Source organism: Ammospiza caudacuta, chromosome 4 (genome assembly GCF_027887145.1).
Source record: "Ammospiza caudacuta isolate bAmmCau1 chromosome 4, bAmmCau1.pri, whole genome shotgun sequence".
NCBI classification, from domain to species: Eukaryota; Metazoa; Chordata; class Aves; order Passeriformes; family Passerellidae; genus Ammospiza; species Ammospiza caudacuta.
Window position 1 is genome coordinate 56,580,638 of NC_080596.1, and position 14,150 is coordinate 56,594,787.

General features: G+C 52.9%; 2 protein-coding genes across 2 annotated transcripts; both read right to left on the reverse strand.

The window, feature by feature from the left end:
* Positions 1 to 1,380: 1,380 nt before the first annotated feature.
* LOC131557196 (homeobox protein HMX1-like) lies at positions 1,381 to 2,734 on the reverse strand. The gene is made up of 2 exons (XM_058804257.1): positions 2,536 to 2,734; positions 1,381 to 1,958 (listed from the first exon to the last, which is right to left on the reverse strand). The coding sequence occupies exons 1-2, from the start codon at positions 2,732 to 2,734 to the stop codon at positions 1,381 to 1,383; spliced, it is 777 nt and encodes a 258-aa protein (XP_058660240.1).
* An 8,611-nt stretch (positions 2,735 to 11,345) lies between these two features.
* LOC131557155 (homeobox protein HMX1-like) lies at positions 11,346 to 13,928 on the reverse strand. Its single transcript, XM_058804206.1, has 2 exons — positions 13,602 to 13,928; positions 11,346 to 11,917 (listed from the first exon to the last, which is right to left on the reverse strand). The coding sequence occupies exons 1-2, from the start codon at positions 13,861 to 13,863 to the stop codon at positions 11,346 to 11,348; spliced, it is 834 nt and encodes a 277-aa protein (XP_058660189.1). The 5' UTR covers positions 13,864 to 13,928.
* Between the last annotated feature and the right edge of the window lie 222 nt (positions 13,929 to 14,150).

Consider the following 14,150-nt stretch of genomic DNA (forward strand, 5'->3'; position numbering starts at 1 on the left):
CTGTGAGACGCCTCTTGCTGCTTGACACTGATTCAAAACGGATTTAAAAGCGAGAGGAGAGGTCAAACAACACTTGTAGATCACCGCAGCGGCCAGAACACTTCCGAGAGCCGAGGAAAGCTCTTCCCCGAGCTCGGCTGGAGCCAGGCTCGGCTCGGCTGCGGCACCTCCCCGGCTGGGAGCGGAGCCCGGCAGCCGCCCCGAGACGCGGGGACTCGCCTGCGCCTGTTCCTTGAGCATCTGCATCAGTTGCCCACGGAAAGACAAACGGAAGAGTGAGAAAATGAAAGAAAACCCCTTCTTGTCTAGCCGAAGCAGCTATCGTGCTTTTTTCCCCACTGGGAAAAATCGATGAGTTTCCATTCGCGCGTGCAAGGGTGAAATTCGTAATGTCACGAATGTGACAATGTGTTTTTATTTTTTAAATTGTGCTCTTTATTTGTAAAATAAAAACCATCGGTGCACTCTAGGAAATATCTTTCATTTGATACTACCTAGTAGTGACTATTGAAAAGGCAGAAGTTTCAACTTTCTGAAAAGGTTTATTTCCAACCTTGGGATATAAAGCATGTTAACGTAGAAACCAAAGGACGACAAAAGCGTTTGCAGATTTATGTGTAGATAGATATAAAAAAAAATTTAAAACCGCACTTCTTTATCCTAGGATAGCAGGTAAAACCGTCCCAGGAGATTTCGGGGGGCGGGATTAGCACAAGAGACAGCTTGTCTTGTTCTGTAAAAACATCACACGACCCTCATTCTGAGAACCAGTTAGCACAAAACATGTGAGAGAGATCTTGGGGTGTTTCTTCCGAAGGGGAAAAAAGCAGGAAAGTCACAGTTTAAGAACCATATCTGAGGAAAGGTGTCTACATTTTGATAATGTAAAAGATGGGGAGAAGCTACTCAGAGGGATATTACAGGAGGAGAGTTTGAGAGACAGAGATGCACAGAGCGGCCTTGGCCATTACCAATCTGTATGAAACGTGACTCGGTTCACGGTAAAGCGACCGCCACGGTGCTTGGGACAGACAGGGGGACACGGTCCCCACGGACTGAGGCAGAGCATCGGCCCTCCCGTGAAACCGGAACGGGATAATTTGGAAGGGCGGCAGGCAAAGCACGTCCCCGTTTCTTTGGTGGCTCCGTGTTATCTCCTCCGTCCTGACCACCGAAAAAGCGCTGCGAGAGGGAGAGCGGCTTGGCAGCGCCCCTCCGAGCCTTGGCAGCGCCGGCAGCCTCGGACACGCGTGGGGGGCGCCCGGGCGGCCCCTCCGTGGGCCGGGTGGTGGCTGTGGCTGTGACGGACGCTCCACCTGCGCAGCGGGGTCATAAATAAAATCGGGGCGGCCCCCGGCAAGGCAAGGTCGGAGGCCAGGGCTATACATCCCCGTCCACCAGGCTGAAGTGTTTGCCCGGCCCGGGCAGGCAGAGGTAGGGGATGGCGCTGCCCGGGCAGAGCAGGGGGAAAGGCAGCGGCAGCAGGCAGCGGCTGAGCAGGGCGCTGTCCTTGTAGAGGGCCGGGAAGGAGAGAGCCGAGGCGGCACTGGGGGGCTGCGGCTCCCCGGGGGGCTCGGCCGGCCCCGGGCCCTCGGCCTCGGATGACATTTGTCTCTTGAGCTTGTTGCGGCGGTTCTGGAACCAGATCTTCACCTGCGTCTCGGTGAGGTGCAGCGCGGCGGCCAGCCCGGCCCGCTCGGAGCTGCTCAGGTAGCGCTTCACGTCGAAGGTGGACTCCAGCTGGAACACCTGGCTCTTGGAGAAGATGGTCCGTGTCTTCTTCCTGCCGCCCGCCGCCGGCGATCTGCCGTTCTCCGCCCCGGAGCCCCCGGCCTCTCGCGGCGGCGGCTGCCGGGGACCGCGTATCCCCTCCGCGGGGAGCGGGGACCCCGCTTGGCCGCCCTCGGGGCCGAGGCCGCGGCTCGTCCCTTCTGCCCGGGGCCGGCGGGGCCCGCTGCCTGCAAGGGCAAAGCACAGCATCAGTCCCGGCCGCAGCCCGCGCCCCCGCCCCGCATGCACGCACGGCCCGGCAGCGGAGCGCAGGGAGAGGCTGCGGGGGGGCAGGATGGGGAGGGGGCTGCCGAGGGCTGGCCGCGGTCCCACACCCTCCAGAGGGGAGAAGAAGGGTGAGGCGCTTCCATAAGGATCCAAGGAAATCCCTCTGCCAGCTGTGTGACAGGAAAGCGAGGGGCTCCCGAGCACGGGACAGCCGCAGGAGGCCGGGAGGGGGGCACAGCAGCCTGGAAGCAGGTGGGTGGTGTGCGGCATCTCCCGCGTCCGCCCGCGGAGCCTCCGCTCCTCCGGCGTGTGCGTGTGTGCCTGTGTGTCCCTGTCCGTGCCTGTGTCTGTGTGTGCCTGTGTCTGTGCCTGTGTCTGTGCCTGTGCCTGTGTTCGCGCGTGTATTTGTGCGTGCGTGTCTGTGTCTGTGTGTCTGTGTGTGCGCTGGCCCGGCCCGGCGGCACTGGGGGTGCCCAGGTACCGCCCGAGTGGGGGCCGGACCTGCGGGTCAGCCCGAGGCGGCTGCTGGCTCCGTACCCGAGTCGCTGGAGTCTTTACTGGGCTCTTGCTCCTCAGGCCCCTCTCCCTCCTGCTCCTCCTCCTCCTGCTCCTCCGGCAGCGCGCAGCGGGCCGCGCCCCGCTCCCTGGCCGGGCGCCGCAGGATGCTCTCGATGCTGAAGGCCGGCGGCGCGCCCGGGGCCGGATGAGCTCGGCGGCCGCCCCCGAGCTGCACCATGGCGCGGCGAGCCGGGCCTGTCCGGGCCGAACCGAGCCTGTCCGAGCCGGGCGTGTCCGAACCGAGCCTGTCCGAGCCGGGCCTGTCCGGGCCGAGCGTGTCCGAACCGAGCCTGTCCGAGCCGAGCCGAGGCGCGGCACTGTCGGCGGCGGCGGGAGAGCGGCAGCGCAGCCGGGGCGGAGGGAAGGATGGAAGGATGGGTCCGCAGGAGGAGGGGTCGGGGTGACGGAGGGAGGGGATGGAGCTAGAGGGAGCCAAAGGACTGAGGACGGGGGGAGCGGTGCAGGGGAGAGGAGAAGGAAAAGGAGCAGGGACTGGAGGGAAGAGGGGAGGAAGGGAGGGCAGGGAGCACGGCGAGGTGTCCCGAAAGGTGCCCCGGGCAGCCGAGGCTGGGCAGGGCCCGCTGCCCTCCTGCCCAGGCCCTTCAGTGTAAGGGGGCGGAGGGAGGGCAGGGCCAGAGCCCGCGGCAAAGGCGTGGAGGATGTGGGATGGCAGAAAGGAGATCACAGAAGGAAAAGAATTGAGGGAGAAGATTGGGAAGAGAGGAATGAGAAAGAGTCCGACGAAGAAAAGCAGCAATAGAAATGAGGGAGGGAGGGAGGGAGGGAGGGAGGGAGGGAGGGAGGGAAGGAAGGAAGGAAGGAAGGAAGGAAGGAAGGAAGGAAGGAAGGAAGGAAGGAAGGAAGGAAGGAAGGAAGGAAGGAAGGAAGGAAGGAAGGAAGGAAGGAAGGAAGGAAGGAAGGAAGGAAGGAAGGAAGGAAGGAAGGAAGGAAGGAAGGAAGGAAGGAAGGAAGGAAGGAAGGAAGGAAGGAAGGAAGGAAGGAAGGAAGGAAGGAAGGAAGGAAGGAAGGAAGGAAGGAAGGAAGGAAGGAAGGAAGGAAGGAAGCTGTGAACCCCTTCCCTGTGTTTGTACAGCCCCTGGCATGGCCCCAGGCAGGCTGCCGAGGGCATTTGCTGCAAAGTGTCCGTGTCGCTGCTCGGCAGTGGGGTAGGCTGTGGGAGAGTAGCTCATACACCCAGAGTCTCTTCCCTGTGGTTCTTTCACCTGCAGACTCTCAGACTGAATATACATGGTTACCCTGGGGAGAAAGGGACCCTTTTGTACTCCCAAGGAGCCCCGTGGTGTCAGGCCACCCCAAAATCCACACATAACTCCCACATATCCCCCCTCACCTCACCACCCCCTCTACATCCCCTGCTCTCCCCGCGGGTCAGCAGAACCCTTCTGTAGCTTCCAAACGAGAAAGTGCCGGCAGGCTGCGTGGGTGTGTGAGTTTTGCAAGGTGAACTCGCCTTTGGGAGATGGAGAAGCGTTCACCTGAGCCCTGCAACCTGGGGAAGGATCGATGTGTTTCTGTACTACCTTGAGAACTTTTGCTCCCACACCTCCCAGCACTGCAGCGTTTAAAACCCGTTTGCACGACTCGAGGCAGGACGCCCAGCGATTTTAGAGCCGCCATCCGTTGTGCCTCACAGGGAAACCTCTCCCTCTCTGCGTCCCCGTGTAAAGCCAAGGAAATGCTTCCAGCGGCTTTTAGTGCGAGTCTCGAGGTTTCCACCACGAAAACTGTTGAGGGAAAGAGAGAAGTCCTTGAAAATGGATTGACAATAGAAGTGCTGACAGGCTTTTAGAAATTGTGATGCTAGAGGTTCCATGAGCTAAAAACAGGGGCATCTTAAGGCTTTGGACTGCGTTAATCTTTAACGCACTGCTACTTGAGAGAGCGGGTTTCAGCTCTTTTTCCTGCATTTTTTTCACTTTATGAATGCACTCAAATTTTAATGCAGCCTTCTGCTGGAGAGCTGCACATTTTCCACCAGCCGAAAAAGAAATGTGTCCATCTTCCATCAATACGGAATGATTGGCCAAAAACCCGAACTTGTTGCATTTGTCTTGCAGTCTCCTACACGAACTGGGCGTTTTATCAGATCAAAATATCCATCAGAGAGAGAGAGGGAAGGGCCAAGGGAATGACCCAGGAAAGAGAGTTACAAAATGCGAAGAGGCAGCTGAAAATATAATTTAAGAAATCAGGTCTGAGATGGTAAAACGAGGAGCATGGGAGCCTTGAACGCCAGGTTGGGTCGCTCTTTGCACTCCTGTCTCGGCCTCCCTTCGCGCTGTCTGTGAGTGAGGCACGTCCCAGGTGCTCACATCTGCTCTTGCTGCAAACCATTTCCCTTCTAGGTCCAAAAAGAGGAAAAAAAAAAAAAAAACCGTCCTAAAAAAGCAAATGCCTTGATTCAGTGTGCTTTCCTAGAAGACATTTTCTTGGAAGAAAAAGTAAAAGTTGAAAAAGACAGCAATAAGAAGGAAAGTGGTGAAGGAGACATAAGTTCTACTACCCAATCTTTTTTTCACCACAGCCCCCTCCACTCCCCGCGCAGCCCAAGCCCAGCCCTGGGAGATGCGGTCCGATAACACCCTGCTGGGAAAGTTCTGCCATCCATTCCCACACCCACTTTTCAAGCCCGGGGTTGTTGTTTTTTGGGGTTTTTTTTTTCATTTTTAGTTTCGTTTGGGTTATTTTCGTCGTTTATTTATTTTTCTTTTGTTTGTTTGTTGATTGGTTTGGTTTTTTGTTTAGTTTGGTTTTGGATTTGGTTTTGGTTTTGTTTGGTTTTCCCCGACCATCTTGGTGCAGAGGGAGCGCGCTACAGAGCTGGGTCTCTTCAGCCCCTGGGACAAGCTGGAATCAATTCACTGGCCACAAGAGGATGCGGGCGGGAGTCCCGGGTCCCCCGGCAGCGAGTTCTACAAGCCAGGTCCATACTCATGTCCGCTGCTGGCTCACTCTTACCTTCGGGGCAATCTAAAGACCAACAGATGAAGCGAATCCTGCACAACCCAAACAGCCACCTGCGGAGAGTCCTCCCACGGAGGGAGCGGGGATGGGAAGGCTGCAGAAACCCCCGGGCCCACACGGACCCCCAGCAACACATCCGAGCCTCGCCCCCGCACTTAACCCAGAGTTAATGCGGGGAACAGTGTCCGACCGGGCGGAGGGGAGAGAGTCTTTCCCAAAATTCAGGAGTTTTTTCCAAGGAATGGTTCCCGGGACGCGTGGAGCAGACCCGGGAAGAGGTTGGTGTGGGCAGGAGGAACCTTGGCCGCAGCCCTCGCGTTCTGCGGGGATCCGAGCGACAAAAGCGGGGGTGGGCTCAGCGAGGCCGGAGAGCGGATCCCTCACGGCCATGCCCCCCAGCACCGCTCCCACCGCCGCGGGTCCCTCCCGGCTCCGAGGGCTCTCGGTCACCGCGAACAGCTTTTCCTGCCCTAGGTGGAGGCTTTCCTTCAGCCCACGCCTCATTTGCGTTTTGTTTGTGAAGAACCTCGCTGTCTGGGACGTGTGAGGACACGGAGGCCGGCACCGCACAGCGGCGGGGCAGGAAGAGACAACCTTTTCCCTTTAGTAATATAATCCTGGAGTAGAAGCTAGCATCGTGCCGAGCGGAAACCTTTCACCCGGGAAAGCTTTTTACCAGAAATCACTCGTCATACATATCTATATTTCCATTTTAGCTCAGAGCACAAAAAGTTTCTTACTCTAAACCTGATGGAAATGAAATCTGATTAGACGGTACAGAAACGCCGAAGAGTCTGGTTTTGCTTGGTTTACAGAATCGAGTTTGGTTTATCCCCCGAGGTACTCGAGGGCAAATGTCCCTCCCTGGATTTCACATCCCCTTGCAAGTGAGCCCCTGGCGATTGCGGACACAGCGGCACCTCGCAGCTCTCCCTGCAGCATCATCTGCGCTGCTCTCCCGGGACACAGCCCTGTGGACAGAAGCGCTGTCCGAAAAGCTCATTAAAAGCACCGGGCGGGTTCGGGCGCTTTGGCGCTGCTGGTCCCTGAATAAAACTCTCTTTAGCGGTTCAGTAATGGCTGGACATGAATTGCGGGTTGCTCTTGTGGTCTCCCATCACCCCGGCAGGGCCCCGCTGGAGCAGGCAGTGGTTCGGACAGCAGGACATCCCATGCCTGCGCCGGGCATCCCGGGGAGGAATCGGGGGAGGGAGGGCAGAAAACGGCATCAGAAGAGGGAAAGCAGCTCTCTCAGGAACTCCCCAGGAAGGCGTCACACAGCCACAGGCTTTTCTGGGGAGCTGGGCTCGCTCAGAGGATGCTCCGGCCCAGGAGGTGTCGGGCACGGGCAGATCGGGACAGAGCTGTCTATCCGTGCCCCGGGACAGAGCAGCCCTTCTGGAAATTCTGTTTCCCTCTGAGGTCAGTTCAGAATCCTCTGCTAAATCGCCCTCCTCCAAACACCATGCTTGATACCTGCGGGAAAATCGGGAGGGGGATTCCGAATAAAGCCAATAATACCCAACTGCTTAGGAGGCTGGAATTGCGAAAGACGAAAGGGAAAGGGAAAGGAAAGAAGAAAAAATAAAAAATAAAAACGAAAAAAGAAAAAAGAAAAAAGAAAAAAGAAAAAAGAAAAAAGAAAAAAGAAAAAAGAAAAAAGAAAAAAGAAAAAAGAAAAAAGAAAAAAGAAAAAAGAAAAAAAGAGAAAAGAGAAAAGAAAAGAAAAGAAAAGAAAAGAAAAGAAAAGAAAAGAAAAGAAAAGAAAAGAAAAGAAAAGAAAAGAAAATAGAAAAGAAAAGAAAAGAAAAGAAAAGAAAAGAAAAGAAAAGAAAAGAAAAGAAAAGAAAAGAAAAGAAAAGAAAAGAAAAGTTTAAATTTTAGGTGGACATCTAAATTTTCATTTCTATCTTTTTGTATAGACTTTCAAGTATCTCACTACATAGAAATTAAATCATAAGCAGAGTTGAGAAACTCAGGAACTTAGGACAGTTAAAGGAAGCATTAAGACATCCACCATAAAGTACATTTGTCTGGAAGGGGAAGGGAAATGTAGGAATATTGCCTGGATCTAATTTGAGGCTGACAGCACTGCACACTGCGGGTCCGCCGGAGTCTGGGGCGAGTCTCCCTCCGATCGATGGGGCACATTGGCAGGGGCACAGACAGACTATTCCAAGATAATGCAGTGGAAAAGAAAAAATAAATAATCGATCCAAATATATTGTTGAACAGTGGAGCCAGCACGCACCTATGAGATTTATCAAGTATTGATTTGCATGAATATTTTAGACTCGTGCCTACGAGAAAAGTTATGGGCCATCTTAAACCGGTGAGCAATGTACCATTTGCAAAGCAGCCATTTAACAAGGTGCTTTCCAGCATATCGATCATTTTCATTTAAAGTGTAATTAATAATAACGTCTTGCTGCAGCTACACTAGGAATTTATTTCAAAAGGGCAGTTCAAACTCTATTTTGATTGTCGTTTGCTTCGCTTAAAAAAAAAAAAAATCTTCTCACTGATTATTTTTATTAGTGTCCAATAAACACAAGTTGTCTTTGTGAGTAATCTGGCAAGGCTCTCCTTTGCCTCGCCTCTGGAGTGCCATCTAGCTAAGCTGTTGTAGCAACATTCATTAAATAAATGTCAACAGACAAGGATTTATGCTGCATAATAATATTACAGCTGTAGTATAACTGGATTTATTTTAAAGCTATTCTGAGGTTGCTTTGATCTATAAAGCAGCAACGTATGTCTCTGTATGTCATAAACAGCCTCGGCAAAAGTACTTCGAGCTTTACAGTCCATCAACATTTTTCTTAGAGCTTTCTGTTTGCAGGAACAGCACAAAGCGTGTGACTCTTACCTTTTTTATTTGTTTAATAAAAAAATACACACAAGGAAGAAAACTTTGAGGAATTTGCTGTCCTGATTTGAGGGATGGGCTTGGGTGTTCACGTGTGGGGGTTTTACCTATTTTGAAATAGTCAATGCACACTCCTCAGGGACTGCATCTGGTGCGAGGTGTTTCTCTGCACCCAGCAGAAATTTCTTGCCATCAGATACAGGGAAAAGTATCATTACAAAAGCTACGAGGTAAAGAAACCTGAGGTGTAGATGTTCCTACTTTCAGCACAAACTTTTAATAAGCCACTATAAATCATTTTCTGCACGTACAGAATAAGGCATAAGTAAGCACTTTTTCTTAGATGACTTCACGTCTTGCACCTTTTAATATTTTACCATGATCATAAGTTACAAATACAGTGTATGAAAAAAATCTGTTTATTGATATAATCAGCACATCTTTAAAAAACAAACATACTAATGTCAAAACACATTTTAAAAATCCGATTGATCATTTAGCCCTGCCAGTTCCTTAACTTCAAGGAAAGAATATTTAGTAGAATCAGAAGTATAATAATCTCATATGTTACTCCAAAGAAAAGGCATGTGGAGAGTGGCAGGCATGTTAAATTTCTCGTTGGATTACAATCTACTCTGATATGACTGTAGTGAGTCAGGGTTTTACTCCAGTAGGTAACACTGGGAGATCTGGGGAGCTGGATATGACGGGGAAAAAAGGGTTTAGCCGCTCTCTTCCAGGGGCAGCCAGGCTTTGAACGGCATCCAAATCAAGTGCTTGCGCCCTGAGGAAGAAACGTGGCCCCAGTCACCTCCTCTGGCACCGAAAGGCTGAAGTCCAGCCCGGCCGCTTTCCCCCGCGCCCAGCTTCGCCTCCTCCCGATCCTTCTTACGCCGCTCGGGGACCAGGCTTCAGGAGTTTTCATCTCAAACTCGGCTGTTTGACAGATATGCCAAGAAAAAGGCTGGTGAACATGTCCGGAGATTTCAGGGTGACATCAGCATCAGTTGGGAAAAAAAAAAATAGAGATAAAAAAGAAAAAGAAAGAAAAAAAAAAAAAAAAAAGAGGAGAAAAGAAAACTGGAAAAAAAAAATCACTTCAAAAGAAAACAGCTTCCAGAAACGGGGCTTACGTGGAAACTAGTATCCCAGCAATTTAGTACTTTTCTCAGGAACCTATAAATATATATATGGATACATATATATGCAATTCTCGAGTGGTTTTGAGGCTTGCAATATCCTGACTTCAACTGTGCAGGCTGGTGCTCAGAGCCATATTTCAGGCCAAAGCAGAGGGAAAAAAAAAAAAAAAAAAAAAGAAAAAATGAAAAGAATACTAAAAAAAAAAAAGGAAATTAAAAAAAAAAAAAGGGGAGGAAAGTCCAAAATTGTGTCGAGGTTATAATCCACCCCTGACCCTTCTTCTAGGATATTGTATCAAAGCTGAAGCTCCACCACATCTTGTTGATCGATCGATTTCATAACCAGAAAAAAGATTGCTTCAATTATAATGAAAAGTGTAGGAAAGAGTAAGAATTAAATCGCCCTTCCTCACAGGAGACAGGTCCGCATGCACATTCCCCAGCAGATCCAGGACCTGGCCTTGCCTGCAGGGACACCGAGTGCTCCGAGCTGGTTGGTTGAATTGCAGCTGATTATGCCCTGGAACGTACGATCAAAGCTTGACTTTCCACCAAGGCCGAGCTTTATAAGGTCATTTCCCCCTCAATATTTGAAAAAAAAAGAAATTCAAACTTTTAGAAATAATGATAGTCCAGAAATTCATTTTAGGAGTGGGTAGGAGGGGGGAAACAAAACAGTTATTAAAGAAAAACAATAACTTGGCATGCATAATACTTCATATAATATCACGTTACAGGTTCGCTTGCATAATCAGACATACAGCTCCCCAGTCTGTTCCCATCTGATTATTTTTCTTTCCTTCCTTTTTCATTGCCAGTGAACTATTAATCGATTACACAAGCCGATCCTGTAAGAGACGGACTAGTCTAGGTGAGCTTTCCTCAACCTCTCCAGGAGACTAAAAAAAAGTGGCAAATCCACTTGTAAAATACAGTATGTAGAATTACATATATATGGTGTGTACATAAAACCGTGTATTTTAGCCGATAATTTGCCAGGGAAATAAAACGAAAACAAAGAAACCAAATCCTCACAGCTCGGATTTCAGCAGGGCGAATTCTTTCCAACACTTTGCCTTCAAGTTGTTTCAAATCAAAACTTCTGCATCGAGAAGGACCGGGGGCACCAGCACATGCTTGGGTGTCGACAGTATGGAACTGAGAGTAACGGGAGCGGGATATGTACGGCTTAAGTGGCTAAAACAAAGGGCCCCGGAGAAGCTGCCGGGCTCAGCAGGGTCCCTCGCTCTGCACGGAGAGCTGCCGGGGCAGCGGGGAGGTTGCAGGCTTTCCCCGGCAGGAGCGCTGGCCGGGCCCCCGCGGTGCCGGGCAAGTCTCTCGGCCGCGGCGGGGCCCGGGGCTCGGCCGAGCTGTTCCGTACATTCGTGTCACTCTCGGCAGCTCCGCGGAGCGCGGCAGGAAGGCTCGGGGGAGTCTGTTCCCCCCCGGAAAACGCCGCTCTGCGTCAGCCCCGGGCCGGGCCTGCCGCGAGGGGTTTGCCGCTGCCGCGGGGCTGGATTTTCTTTGGATGCGCGGCGGTGAGGGCCCCGCCGACCTGATCCCTGTGCATGGCTGGGGTCTGGCAAGTCCCTTCGGCTCCCTCCGGGCTGCCGCACGACGCTCCGAGTTAACCCCAAGAGTAAGTTTATTGCACGTTAAAAAAAAAAAAAATCAAAAAAGCAGAAAATCAAGAACCGTGTAAGTTGAAAATAAAAAGTCCGTGGAGGAAGGGGGGTGGAGCTGGAAGCCGAGGGAGGGGGCGAGGGGGCCGCTGTCCCGGCAGAGGTGGGCGCTCAGACGAGTCCTGTCATCTGCGACCGTAGGAAAGGGAGGGAGGCGGCGGGGAAGGTGCCCAGGGGGTAGCTGACGCCGCTGGAGAAGCCCACCAAGGGGGGCGACATGTGCGGCAGGGTGAAGCCCAAGGCGCTCGCCGGCGAGTTCTCGTGGTACAAAATGGGGACCCGCACTATCCTTTGGGCGGCGTGGGACAGGTTGGCCGCTTCCAGGTCTGCCGCCAGCTGCCGCTTCCACTTGTTGCGGCGGTTCTGGAACCAGATCTTCACCTGCGTCTCGGTGAGGTGCAGCGAGGCGGCCAGCCCGGCCCGCTCGGAGCTGCTCAGGTAGCGCTTCACGTCGAAGGTGGACTCCAGCTGGAACACCTGGCTGCGGCTGAACACGGTGCGCGTCTTCTTCTTGCGGCCGGCGTTGCGCTGCTCCGGCTCTCCCGGCTCCTCGCCGCGCTCCTCCTCCTCCTCGCGGCCGCCCGGGCCCGGCCGCCCGCCCGCCGCGGCTCTGCCCGCCGCCCGCCCGCCGCCCGCCCGCTCCGCCGGCTCCTCGGGCAGCTCCGGAGAGTCCCGGTCGCTGGCTGCAAAGAGAGGCAGAGGCAGGAGGGAGCAGGGGCATCGCACAGCCCGCCCGCCCCGCTCACCGGCAGGGGAAACCAGAGCAAGGCCGGGCAGCGAGGGGCCCGGGTAAAGGCTCCTGCCGCTGCTCTGCCTCCTCCGATAAACTCCCAAGTATTTCTGTGTATGCACACACATGCACGCGTGCTTGAATGGAAACACAGCCCTGTATTTTATATATATATATATATATACATAAATATCCTGATCTACGGACATGCTCGTAGATCTGCGTATGTGTGCACACACATAAACGCACTCCTGGGTATGCACATAACACGCACACGGGCTGTTTTCAAATCATACAACGCGTCCGTGTGTGTAAACATACACGTGGATATGCACAGAAGTACGTATGTAATTTTTATATGTATGTACACACAGGAATATGCGTGACCTCTTATTTATATACACACCTCCGTATTTACACACGCAGACACGTATACATACTTAAAAGCACATTTGTGAGTAAGTATATTGTGTCAGAGGGGTAAGCATAATAGTGGGTCCGTGTGTATATAGAGAGGGGCAAAAAAGAAATAATTCACATTATTCTGGACTTCAAAAAGCTAATGGATGGGGACAACTATTCTAGTATCGGGACATACCTCCATGGAGTCTCCAATACTGTGCATTTCAATTATAGTTTTAAAGGGGAAAAAATATTTCCTACTCTTTATAGAATAGAGGGACATCAGAATTAAAAAAAAAAAAAAAAAAAAAAAAAAAAAAAAAAAAAACCAAAACAGAAGAAGAAAAAGAAAAAAAGAAAAAAAAGGGAAAAAAGCTCAGTTGTTTCTGGAGTACTTTGCCGTCTCTATATGTACTTTTGAGAGAAATTAAAAATATTAATAAGTCCACTAATGTAAAAAAGAAACTATTTGGATTACAAATCACTCCTCCTTTCCTGATTGAGCAATCATGAAATTTCTGCAGGCTCGCATAAGGTCACAGAGATGCGGCAAGGCTCAATGTTTTTTCTATCAGGAGACAGAAAATAACCACTAATGGCAGCCCATTCACTCTGTCATATATTAATTTCTTAATTTCTGCCCCGAACCCCGGCTTCTGCTCCAACACCCTCTGCATCGGGTGAGGCCGCGCTGCGGGAGGAGGGCAGCGGGGCTGGCTCTGCAGGAAGGGGCGGCCAGGACCGAGCCCAGCTGCTCCCTCGGCTTCCCAAAGTCTCCACGGCTCTCCTGGGGGACGGTGCTCCCAGCTTTCCGGCTTGATGAGGGGTCAAATTAAAAAAAAAAGAAAAAAAAAGCCAAATCTGCCTCTTAAAAAAATTTTAAAATAAAAGGAGAAGAAAATAGAGAAAGAAAAAGAGAGATGGGGGGAGGGAAAGGGAAAGGGAAAGGAAAAAAATCCCCAAGCAAGACAAGAATCGCTGTTTACACTTTGGGCGGCGGGGCGGAGGCTCCAGGTGCCTGACACATAGGGAGCATTTCCGGAGATTTGCCCCGAGCGGCCGAAACCGGGCAGGTAGGGCGGGGGCTGCGGGGGCACTCGGTGCATCCCCCCCCGACCTGCTCCGGGACCCGGACCCCCCACCCCGAGGGGAGCAGGAACCCCCCCATCCCCATCCCATCCCCAGCCCCATCCCCGGCCGGGCCCGGCGGTGAAGGGTGGGGAAAGGCGACTTACTGTCGGGGCTGGCGCAGCCCAGGAAGGCGGCGTGCGCCCGGCGGTACCAGCCCACGGCGGCGTCGCGGAGCGGGCAGCCCGGGGCGCCGATGCGCAGCGGGGAGGGCGGCCCGCAGCGCGGCCCCCCGCGCCCGCCGCCCGCCGCCGCCGCCCGCCGCGCCCCGCCGCCCGCCGTGCCCTCGGTGCCCAGCAGGTCCTCGATGAAGAAGGACGAGACGCGGGCGGAGGTGGAGCCGGCGTTTTCCGTGGCTTCGTCCGGCATGGTCGGAGAGAAGTGCGGGAGGGGGTCCCGGCTCCGCCGGCGGCTGGCTGCTCGGCTCCCCGCTGCCCCGCGGCCGCCTCTCGCCTCTGCCTAGCCCCGTGGATGCTCTCCTGGTATAAAAGCGTTTTTTTCCGGAGTAATCATTTCAGATCGCGGTTTGCCATCATTTCCTGCAAGCTAGGAGGGGAGGGGGGAGGGGGAGGAGGGGAAGGGAACGGGGAAGGAAAAAAAAAAAAAGTCAGCCCGACAACCCATCGGAGGCGCCAGATTCTGCGCGAAAACGCTAA